This window comes from Tetranychus urticae, chromosome 1 (genome assembly GCF_039701765.1).
Source record: "Tetranychus urticae isolate SD_2017Ah chromosome 1, NJAU_TeUrti_SD_1.0, whole genome shotgun sequence".
Taxonomy (NCBI): Eukaryota; Metazoa; Arthropoda; class Arachnida; order Trombidiformes; family Tetranychidae; genus Tetranychus; species Tetranychus urticae.
Window position 1 is genome coordinate 23,901,202 of NC_142958.1, and position 12,388 is coordinate 23,913,589.

Below are 12,388 nucleotides of genomic sequence, written 5' to 3' on the forward strand. Positions count from 1 at the left end.
AAAAGCAATAATGTGCAACTGGGAAGGAAATTTTTTACTCTTATGACAAAAAGTGATAACATTTATGTTGATGTTTGACAGAAGAGGAAAAGACAGAATAGAAACTTGAAAATTATCACATCTTAAGAAGTGTTTATTGTCGTTTGCCTCGCAGAGCCTTGGAGGTTTTACTCCCAGAGGTTGGCACATTTGATGAGACAACATTGCAACTTGGTTAATGTTGCCAGTTAAGTTCAATGATAACAATGTTTGGGTTGGGAAGAGGAAGAAATAAGTTAGGTAAAGTCGGAAATGGATAAAAGGTGTAAAACTAATGTCATGAAAGCAACGAAAAGAGGGTCAACCAGATTTCAGGAATTTTCGTCTTCAAATTCTTTTCCATTTCAACAATTTTCCCTTTCGAGATTCACCTTTTCTGATTCCCAGTTTCTTTAATTGTTTTGTGACAAACTGTGACAATTGTAACAACCTTTTTGTACTTCAAGTTTTAATTAAAATTTAACTTCTTTGTAATTCGTCATTTCTTTTTTCAGAAATTTTGATTGATTTGTTTGCTATGAAAAGTAATTTTATGAAGTTTTGATCGATATCATTAGAGGTTCCATGTTTACTGATTTTTCTGCGTATATCAGTGTTAATCTTTAATGGAAATGAAATGAGAGCAATTATTGTTATCATTAAATGGTTCAACGGAAATTGTTGACTTCCTATTTGAATAGCAAATGAGTTTAAATAAAGGTTTATATTTTGTACTTTTTGTTTTCATAACACACTTATTGTTGAGTTTACAAGTTTTCAAGTTTCTTCACTTATTCATTTTCACAGTTCATATTAGATTTGCTTTCTTTAATGTAAGTTGATTAAGTTTTGATGGAAACGCCATTTGACAAGCAATTTACAGTTGCCTTTAAACAACAGCAACAATGCTTTTAAACTGTTGCAATTGATTTCATTTCAGTTTCTTCTCGCTTAAAGCAATATGTTTTGAAATTTTGGGTTAAAAATTGAACCAAACAAAATGCTTAAACATCAATCACGACGACTATTAAATGATGTTACCCATGAAACTCAATGTTTTTACCATTAAAATACTTGAGACTCCATTGCATGTTTAACAAGTTCAGAATTGTTCGGAATTCCAATTAAAAGGTTCAATAGTTGAGAATGGAAAAGTTTGTCCATTGCAAAGTTTCCAGCATTTGCTAGTTTTGAAGTTGACCGAAAAGAAGAGAGAAAAATGATTCTGAATAATTTTTGTCTCTCTTTTGATCAACAGTCAACCATATTAAGAATCGTGTAATGAACTGATTTCCCCTCTCAGATTCTCAGTCGAGTAAATTGTGTTTACTTGTCCCTTTACATTGTATCTGGAAAAGCTTCTCTTCTATTTACTCAGATTCTTCATCTTTTTTCGTCAAATAGTACAAAACTCACTTGATTTAACTTTGAAATAAAGTTGCTGAAACCTTTCATTATCGAAAGGTTATCATTCTGTTGGAATCATCATTGAACATGATCATTTGACAAGAAAGGCAAATGTCCAAGTAAACAGAAGTAAAGAGTAAATTTTACCTCTTCAAAGGTTGACCTACATTGCAATGTTTAGTTCAAGTTAAATGAAGATCAAGTTATTACATTATATGTATCGGTAAATGAAACATAAGAGAAACACTAAAAATGTATTTGAATAAAAAGTCTTTCACTTCATATTGATGTTAATTTTTTTACTTCATTTGACCTCATCATTTTGTCTTAACACATTGACATTGATTGATGATGAATAACTGATCGGAAAGAGATTAACTTGGAGCAAATTTAGTCGATTGCTAATTTTGATCCAAAGTGATTCGAGTTTACATTTTCATTTGCAAAATCAGTTTCTAAATAATAGATGAAAACTGTTGAGTGAATAAGCATTTTGCTATTAAGTAATGAAAAGTGAAAATGATTTATAACATGAATTTTGATAATTCATTTGAAGTCGACAGAATGGAATTCGCTTTTATTCCATTTTTTGCTGAACTTTCTTTGATTTGCTCATGAACAAGCATCAATTATTTAGCAAAGTAATTTTGATGAGATTCGTAGATTTGCTGGACAATCTCATGATGAGTAGTTGGAAAAGTAACGCATATTGATTGTCATTCAGACTATTTTGGTAACCACAGAAAAGAAAGGAAAGAAAATGTTTCTTTAGAACAAAATTTTTCTTCTTTTCTATCCTTTCTATGGTCAACAATGGTCAAGAAGACAAAAATGTTTCTTCACTTTTGACATTCATCCAAGTAACTCCAATTATAACTCATAAATTTATTGTTACTTGAGCAAAGACTAAATGCTTTCTCGACTAGTTTTTGGTCGGCAATAAATTTTCACTCATTAGGTTAACCTGACAATTGTCGCCTTTGAAGCCATTCAACTTTGGCTTGAACCGCGTTCAATGCAAGAGACAAAAATACATCTAAAGCGTTACGTGACTGGAAAGTGAATGAATCCAGTTTAGAGTTGACAAAATATTGTAATGTTGAGTATTCAATTTCAACCTTTCAACGATTCCATTAACCACGTAAAATGAATCAACAATAATGACGAGAATGGCGAATTGTCTAATGAAATGACTCGAAATTGTCATTAATATCATGATATTAAATTCAATGTAATGCCATTTTAAATGATAAATCACGATAAACCTCTGAAATGTTTCTATTTTCATCTAAAATTTAAAATCTTTTTCTTTGTCTTCTTTTTTCACAGATAAAATCATTCCTCGTTTTGATGGTAAACAATCAAAGTTTACATTTTCATGTCCACTTCAAGTTTCCATTTGAAGAGGGAAACTTTTTTCTTACCTTTTCTTCCTAATTTTGTAATTTTAAGGAAAAAATTGTTTCAAACCTGATATTGCAAGTTGAAATGAGAGTGGAAATGTTTGTAAATAAAAATGTTGAAGTGAAGTTGAGTTGAAATTATTGTTTCCTCTTGTTTGGTGTTCGTGTTTTGGAAGTAAAGTTATAACTTGATTAGATCCAAGCCAATATCAAACAATCATCAAGCTGGGATTAAAGGATAAATAAGTGATTGTCCTTTCTCAATGCCTGCAAGGAAAGGACTTTTGGCTCCACAAAATACTTTCCTTGACACCATAGCTACAAGATTTGATGGAACTCGTAAGTACCTTTTACATCATTTTCACCAATCAATTTATCATCAACACTGCAAGATGCAACTTGATCTCTTCATCATATTCACTTCAAGTTGATTGAAACAAATTTTCATTCCAATTCCCTGTTAATGCAATGCAAAAATACAAAATTCTTGGTCAATTGTTTTCCAAATCTAGATGTACAATCAAATTGCATTATAATTGCATCCAAACCAATTCCATTACTAAAGCTTAATCAATCAGAAATTTAAAGCTAATCAACGAGTCTGCTAATTGCAATGCTCATCTGAGAATAAACGAATTCATTAACAATAATTAATCACAATCCTTCCGAGTTAAGGCTTTTCTTTTAATTTGATTGTTTCTTTATTGATACAAAGTCGATCGCTTATTTAGATGTTTTAATGATTTATGTTTTGAATGTCAATTGATGAATGAAAAGTAACATTTTATCATCTTTTCAATATTGACTCGAGTTAATTCAATTTTTAGACTTCTTATTGTTCAATTACATGTTTAGATGAAAAGTATTGCAATTTTCATTTCATTATCATCGAGAATAATGTATTAATATAAGATGAAAAACACCTTTAGGCAATATCGTAATGTTATTAGTGGATAGAGTTGAATTTACTGTTCGAAGAAGAAGATGAAATGAAAATAAAATAAGACAATTACATTTATAATAACAATAATGATATGGTTAACCTCATGAGAGGAAAGAGTAAAAGGAATGAAAGAATTAGTTGAAACTTGCAACTCTTTTGTTTTCTGTTTACCTTTTGTCTGAACATCCCAACCAACCTTTTCCCAGTATTAATCTGTACTTTTATAAAGTGGATATTAACTCGCCTCAAATTGACTAACAATCAGTTTCATCTTGTTTTTGTTTCTCCTTTTCATCCTATTCCGTTCAATATAAAAGTTAATACATATAATAATCTTACAACTACAGTTATCATTGAAAGTCGCGATCAAAATGTTTATCCTTATTCAAGCTACGTCTTGCTCCAGACAACGAATGGTTAACTAAAAGCTCTTATGGGTTAAAACCAGTTCGTGTAGTCAGTTCGTCCAATTGATTAATGAAAAGAGAATTCATTAATTTCTATTATAAGTCCTGTTCTGTAAACCATTTCATAGTTAGATTCAAATTGATACAAGTTGCTATTGTCTGGGTTTGGATGCAAGTCGATATATTAGTAGATAAATCAGTATATAATAATAGTTAAGTCTGAATTGATGCTTAATCATAAGAATAAATCTTTTCTGTTCAGAACATCTTTAATACAGAAAAGTCAGCTCTACAATAACTGAACAAAAAAGTTTCTAAAAAGCTTAGCAATCGTTTCAAAAACATTTTGCACAGATCAAATAACACAATTTATATTTAAGATGAAATAATTGCATTTATAATAACGATAAAGAAACGAGTCAATGTGAAATTATAACTTTAAACTCAATCTAACAGTACAAATCTTCATATGAATCAAGTTTCGTTTGCAATTTAGCATATTTAACCATTAGCATTGTCACAAAATCAAGATTCTTGCGTCTTAAAACGACTCGAACTGCTATTTCTCAGCTTGGAAAGTCTAATTTTTGAAAAAGCAAACAAGAAAATGTGAAGAAGTTGGTTTAAAAATTGATCTTGATCAAATAAATGCTTTAATTATGAATAAAGAAATGCAAAGCAAATTTTGTAGCTTTTCGTTGGTTCGTTGGTCACAATAGTCATAAATGTTGAATAGAAGCATGATTTTTCAATGTTTATTGTAAAAGGCAAATATTATTGAATACACAAAAGAAGGATCATTAAAGGTTCAATTAGTCGATCAGTTGTATCAGCTTTTATGGTAAAATGTCCAATGGCAAAAGTTGGATGCATGAAGCTAATTGTAAAACTGCTTTTTGCTGATGTTACCAAGTTTACAGTTAGACACGATTAAAAGGTTGAAATGTTTTGGGAGTGAAAATAATTTTCAATCAAATGAGTTTCCAGCCAATTTTTATGTTTCCCTATTATTGTTATTGTTATTAGTTTCAGTTGAATTTCATGATGGAAACAATCAAGATAATGTGATTACTATTATTCAGTGAGTTTTGTTTATCTTCCTTTTATTGATTCCATGTCACTTTTAATTCTCAATTTACTTTCAACTTTCTTCCTTTCTAACCATTTCATCATAAATCTTAACCAAACAATTAAATGAATCCAATGAAAATAACAATTTAAATTATCAGAAAGTCGAGTCAATGTTAACGATGCAGTTTAATGTTGTTCAAGTTTGTTTTTATTCAATTTCTCATGAAAATTTGTGTAAATCAACTTGGAATAAACAACTTGTGATGTGTGAGAAACGAAAATTGAAGTTCTTTCCCGCATTCGATTAATGTTAATGGCAAGTTTGCTTTGACTTCTATTTACAGATAGTAACTTCGTTCTTGGAAATGCTCAAGTCCCAAACCTTTATCCAATTGTATATTGTTCCGATGGCTTCTGTGAGCTTACCGGCTTCCCAAGAGCCCATATCATGCAAAAAGGCTGCGCCTGCAGTTTCCTGTTCGGTGAGGAAACGTCTGAAGAGCACAAAAAGTCGATTGAAGAATCTCTTGAAAATAAAACCGAACTTAAATTGGAAGTTTTACTTTACAAAAGAAACGGTAAGTTTACCTTTGAACGTAAAAACTCAAACGTTTTCAACGCTAGAGGCTAACTCAATTAGCCTCAACATAATACTTCAACAGAATGACAATTATCGATTTTCAGTGAAACAAAACTGAAAAGAATATGAAAAAGGAATGATATTTGGAAAAACGTTAGAACGAAAGTTTTTCTTCTCTCTCTCTCAACGAAGGCTCTCAATCAAGTAAATTTTATGATCGCATCAAATAATCTAATAGTACGTTTGCAAGTTATGTTATTAGATTTAGCATCGCGACTTAAGTTACATTCATATTCAAGACTTTTAGTTAAATTGCTTTGGACTGAAAAGAGAAATTTCAAGATGAGTTGGTCAAACATTTGGTTGGATCGATAATAATGCCCAAAATTTGATAATACATTTGATCAAGATTCGATTTATTCAAATGCATGAATGAATATGAAAATTGCAAGCTTCATGATGAACTTGCAATGAATAAGCTTATGCAAAACCAACTGATTGAATGGAATGAATGGTCAACAGATAAATGAAAAGAATCGCAAAAATGCTTGCCATCAGCTTATTGCAACTTCTATTAGCATTGTAATGAAACAATTGTAATTGATATTCGCCAGCATTTACTTTCCATTGACGCAACTCTGACCTTTACTTTTCTGTGTTTAACCAATTTAAATGTGCTAAAACTGCAACTTTTTGTATGTTTGTCAATCAAAAGTTCATTACCAAGTGAGTGTCTGTTTGAGCTTCCTTTTCGTTCATATTCAATGTCTTGTTGACTTCCAAGATTGATCTCAATCAATATTAATCTGGATTAAAATGGTAAATTGAACAAAAAATCAAATTATCAGATTGCTGGTCATCTAGTTAAATGTGATTAACCAGAGTAGGATAAAGTAGGGACTGAACAAGGTAACATCAAGTGGTGGAAAGAGAGAAAAAATAAAAGTTATTCAAAGTAAACAACAGATAATACAATGAATAGATTATTCTGGTCACATATTGAATGGTTGATTTTTTCCCTTGGAAAATGTCTTTTTTCTTGTTTTCTTTTGTCTACTTTTTTTTCTTGCCTTTCATGTCAGTTAACCATGTCTTGTTGAATTGTAAAATGAAACCATGAAATGATTAAGAAACATTAAGCATCAGTTTTCATCAATAAATATCAATAATAGACAAGATTATGGAAGCAAGATCATCATTCAGTATTAAAAGTAATTACAGATCAACAAATTTTCAATTCCATTCATTAAATTTCAATAATCTTTGAACATCAATACAAAGATTTTTTCTTCATTCCAGTATTTCTCAAGCAAATCAGAAAAATCAGTAACTTCATTGTCTTTGAACCAAAATAGCAAAACATAATTACTAACAATTCGTAAGATTATTAAGATGCTATTCAATGAGAAAAGGCAAAAATTACTTTCAACTTCAGTAAAAAACTAAAAGTTGATAACCAAAGCTAAATAATAATTCAAGTGCTTGGAGTGAAAAATATCAGAATAACTGGGAGTGAGAATGAAAATGATTTTTTTATTTATGATTCTGAACTTTTTTGTTTAAGCAAAATCACAATTTAATAGTGTTTTAAAGTGCTTCTATCGCTTTGCTTCGTTTATCGTAGAATGATTGGGATTTTCTTGAATTATTAAAGAACGACAATTTTTGTGATCGAATAAAATTTTTGCGTTTCGACCACCAGTTGAATGTTCTTTTTCTTTGTCTTGATGGCATCGTTAAAACACTTGACTTGGAATTAATTTAATATCAAATGTACATTCTGAAATAAACTGTACAAATCATTCGATAATATCGAAGTTGCTTGCATCGCCAAGTTTTTTTTATCTTTTCTGTTCTGTTTCATCCAATCTTGCTTCTTGTTTTGACTTTTAATTTCATTTTATTTATCTTTTTCGATTAACAAAAACAAGCATAAATAATGATAATGCAGGGAAGGTTGAAAAGTAAAATTGATATTTTATTCCATTCCAATTCAACTCACGTTATCATTTAGGCAAAGTAAAATAGGGAACTGAAAAGCATGATGATTTGAAATGAAATGAAGCGAGGTAAACGCAAGGTAGGATTTCAACGATTTTACTTTGAACAAAACAATTTTATACAAATAAAGAGCGTAAAGTGAAAAATGAAACATTTCCTTGTTAACCAAGTGTTTCAATTTGTAGAAACTTTGAAAATGTTTGCTTCAATTCAGTTTATTAAACTTTGAAAATGAAAAAGGATTGTTAACGTTTCTTCGTTTCCCATCCAGGTATACCTTTTTGGTGTCTTCTGGACATCGTTCCTATTAAAAATGAGAAACACGAAGTTGTCCTGTTCTTGGCTTCTCACAAGGATGTAACCAAATCCAAGATGGATGAAGAAGAAGAGGACAACAAAAGCAGTCCAGATTCCGATGGCGAAGATGACATGGATGACGATGAAAGTGAAGGTGATCATCCTCGCCTACCTGCAAGCCACTATCAGCGTCGACGAAGCAGAGCCGTTTTATATCAATTGTCAGGTCACTATAGACGCAGTGTTAGCATGAAATCAAAGCTTAAGTTGAACAATGTAAGTTGGCAGAAAAGGCTAATTGTTGTGCTATTAAATTTCTTGCTAAAAAAGGTCAATTCTATTTACACAAATTTTCTTTCCATTTCCAGAATTTACTTCACTCCTCATCGCTTCCCGAATACAAGGCAGCCACCATTAAAAAACCTCGTTTCATCCTCTCTCACTACGGTGCTTTTAAAACCTGCTGGGACTGGTTGATATTGATAGCAACCTTTTATGTAGCCATTGTTGTACCTTATAGTGCTTCTTTCCGAGAAAGTAACGATACTCCGGCCACAATATATACTGATGTTTTTGTTGAAATTGTCTTCATAATTGGTAAGTTAAACTCACTCAAACCTTCAAAATGTCTTGATTGTATCATTAGTAAAGAACTACATTGTATTTGTTATTCATGTTGACTTAAATCTGTCAACCTCTGTCAGTTACCTTTATAATGGACTTCAAAAGTTCAAAGTGTGAATTTAATTTTCAGGTTGATTCCTCTACTCGACATGTTTTACATCTTTTAATGTTTCTTGCTTTTGTTTTTTCATTTGATCTTCAAACGACACATTTTGTGGAAACATAAATGCTCAACTCACTCATAAATGCCAGATGAGGACAAGAACGATATTCATCAATTGATTTGAATGACGAAAATGATAGTTAGTATTGCATCGAATCGACGAATGAACTGATTTAAAAAGATCAATTCCGTCCATAATTTCCATCAGAAAAAGCTTTTCTTGCAACTCAACTCTTAATTGCTAACCAAGAAATGGAGTCGATCCAAGAAGCGTTAATTTGCAGTTAAATCTTATGCTAACCTTTTTGATTAGAAACTGAATTTTCCTATTTTCACCAATATTAGAAATGAATTATGGATATTCAGAATTTTTCCAATTTTGCTTATTTCTATTGCATATTCCCTTGAATATCATGATAACCAAACAATTATCTATTGGAGTGTTTTCAGCTCTAAAAATTGAAACAATTACCAAATGGCAAAACAATTTTATCATTTTAACGATCATTTAATTGTGCTCATTGAAAGATCATTACTCGATCTGTTAAAACGCACATTCAACAATTGAAACTAATTGTGAAAAAATTGATTCCCCATTTTATGCTCTTGATTATATTTTAATTGACTCTTAATACAAAATCATTGATAAACCCAAATTTACCAGAAAAAAAGTTTCACAAAGGCGCAAATATTGAAAGTAAAAGAAACATGAAAAGTGTAAAAAGCTGGAAATAAAACAACATTAATTTATTAATCCATTCAGTTAGTTTGCAGCTTCTGTTAATCTTAATGCTTCCATTATCATTATTTATTGTTATTGTTATTCTCAATTGCCATTCCCATTGAAATGTCAAGGTAATGGTGAAAAGAAAAGGTTTTTCATGGCAAAAAATATCTCATTTCACTTTGTATTATTCAAAGTTGATATTTATTATTACCTTATTCAAATCATCATATAAATTCAACTCATAAATAACCAATTTTTGCCTTTTCCCTTCCAATCATCATTAACATTATTATTTTCATTTCTATTTCATGGATTTCACTGAAATTTCTTGTTACATTAACTGATTTTATCTCTTGATTCTTGCCAACATCATCAGCTTCAAGTTTTATCAGCTTGATTCATGATTCATATTTATTATATCAACTCTTATTAACCCATTAGAACAATTAGCCAATTTGATTTGTTTCTCCTTTAACCCAAATTCAATTGACGATCATTTGGGTTAAATGTGAGTAAAAAGAGTTTTAATTTGATAATCAAATTATTGCCAATTGAATCACAATAAAGCAGTTAAATTTGATGAGCGTAAATGCAATCTCCAGCAATCATTTGATTGCTTATTAAATCATGTCAAATGTCTTTTCCTTTTATTTGTTTTCTCATTTTACTTTTGTCTTTTTACTTTTGTCTTTATTTAGCTTTTTATTTTCATTCAACATTTTTTTTCCTATTCATTTTGCGCTTAAACGATAATCATAATTGAATTAAGATACAACAATTGGATTCAGATTGTCTCGAGATTGACTGGCAACCTTCAACAATTTACTTCTCAGCCTTGTAATAACAATAGAATGCAATTTATGGTTTCAATATTGAATTTATTATTTCCATGAAATGACAATTTGATCAGCTTTTATGTCAAACAGTTGAACCTAATTAAGCACATTATATGCAATCTGATGTTAAATAACTTCAACTCAATTTAAAGTAATAACAAGAATATTTATTTCAATTCAATTCCAAGTCTCAAGAGTCTGCCAAAGGCTTGAAACAAAAGCTTTGAGTTTTTCAACATTTTCACTTCTAATTGCGACTCTAAAATTGTGAGCTAATTTGTTTTTTTGTATCTTTTTCATTCAGAATAATTGGTTTGAAGAACTTGGATTTTTTAGACTTTTCTGGTTAAACGTTTACATGTGAATTTTGATTCATTTTGCTAATATTTTCAGTCTTTAAACGTCAAGTTTTCATGGAAATACTCAAAAATGGAAATCTTTAATAACATCTTTTTTTCAATGAAAAAAACTCGATTCATGATACTTTACATGAATATTTGAAATTTTATTGCAATTAAGAAGGAAAAATATGAACATTTTTTTTCTTTTCAACTTTCATTTTTTCAAGATTTGAAATGTTTCAGGTTGACATGAAAAGGTTAACACTGAGCATTGATAGAAATTTCATTTCAAGCTTCATTACATATTAATATGTGTCGAGTCAAATGTTGTTAATTTGATTTATTCAACTGTTTCCAGGTTTTCTCGAGATTTGCCATAAAATCAATTGTCGTCTTCCAATGATCAAAGCAGCTTTAGCAAGAATAAGAAATGTAAATTGTAAGCTTTAAAACAAATGTCAGAAACGAATACAAATTTCATCAAATTGTGAACTTGAATTTTAAAGGTTAAGCTCAGTCTTACAAATTTCAAGTTGTATCAATAATCTTGAGTCGACTAACAAGTTGTAAGTTACATTTGATGGAAGCATCAATCCCAGTCAATCCAAGGCAAATGGTTCAATAATAAGTTCATTTTTGATTATCTTTTAATGATCCGTTCGATGATTAAAGTTTCCTCCTTTTGTCAATCAACCTGTAAAGTTGTCACATTTGTAAGGCCCAAGGGTCATCTTAGAGTTACATTGATTGTAGACCAGAAAAGGATCACTGATTGGACTGAGAATCAAATGATTCAGTTAATGATGTTGATGTGAAAATGAAACGTTGAAATAATACTTAATTTAAGATTATGAGATGCTTATTTTACGCTGTTTTTGTGGTGTAATTGTTGTCAATTTTATTTAATCTCACCCAATGGAATCAACTATGGAAACTGTTTATTTCATCTTGACCAACATCTTTTTGTTTTTATACCTTTATTTCCCTTCATCATCATCCTCTTCAACTGACACTGTTCAAGCTTCTCTTGGGAACTTTCATGGCTAACCATAAATCATGATGGCCTGAACAATGTCTAATCATCTTGAAAATTGTGATAAATTTCCTTCTTCCCTTCAAATGGTAAAAGGATAAACTTGATAATGATTAAACTTTCCTCTTTTGTTGCTCTCATTAAAAGTATCACTTTTGCTTCCAATTTAAAGTGAACCCAACAAACGAAATGATTAATATAATGAAATGAGCTAATTTTACTCATTTTTTCAATTCCACTTTTCCCTTTCAGTATCATTGACATTTGAAGGGAACAAAAAAACTGGTTATTTCCTCAATTTTACTCCCAGTTTCACTTATTTTCAGCTCCAACACTAATAATGATGTACCTTGGAATGATCGCTTTTACCTTTCCAATTTTTCAACCTTTCTTTTGTTTCTTCAATGTTCATCTTTTTCATCTTCAACCTTTAATCCAATTTTTACATTTAAGATTTACCTTTATCATTTCCTTGTCATCTTGGATCTGTAAATGCAGTTGAATGATGGTAAAATCAACTAACAGGGAAATTTTTTG

The 12,388-nt window shown here is 30.2% G+C and overlaps 1 protein-coding gene across 1 annotated transcript in view; it reads left to right on the plus strand.

Moving 5' to 3' along the window:
• The window catches only part of Elk (Eag-like K[+] channel), a 63,365-nt gene that overhangs the window by 45,998 nt on the left and 4,979 nt on the right, over nucleotides 1-12,388 (plus strand). The window contains exons 3-6 of the mRNA XM_015929701.3: nucleotides 2,755-3,167; nucleotides 5,594-5,827; nucleotides 8,102-8,403; nucleotides 8,496-8,724. Of these exons, the coding sequence (XP_015785187.1) occupies nucleotides 3,092-3,167; nucleotides 5,594-5,827; nucleotides 8,102-8,403; nucleotides 8,496-8,724 (841 nt within the window). The 5' untranslated portion in view covers nucleotides 2,755-3,091. The remainder of the gene's footprint in view (nucleotides 1-2,754; nucleotides 3,168-5,593; nucleotides 5,828-8,101; nucleotides 8,404-8,495; nucleotides 8,725-12,388) is intronic.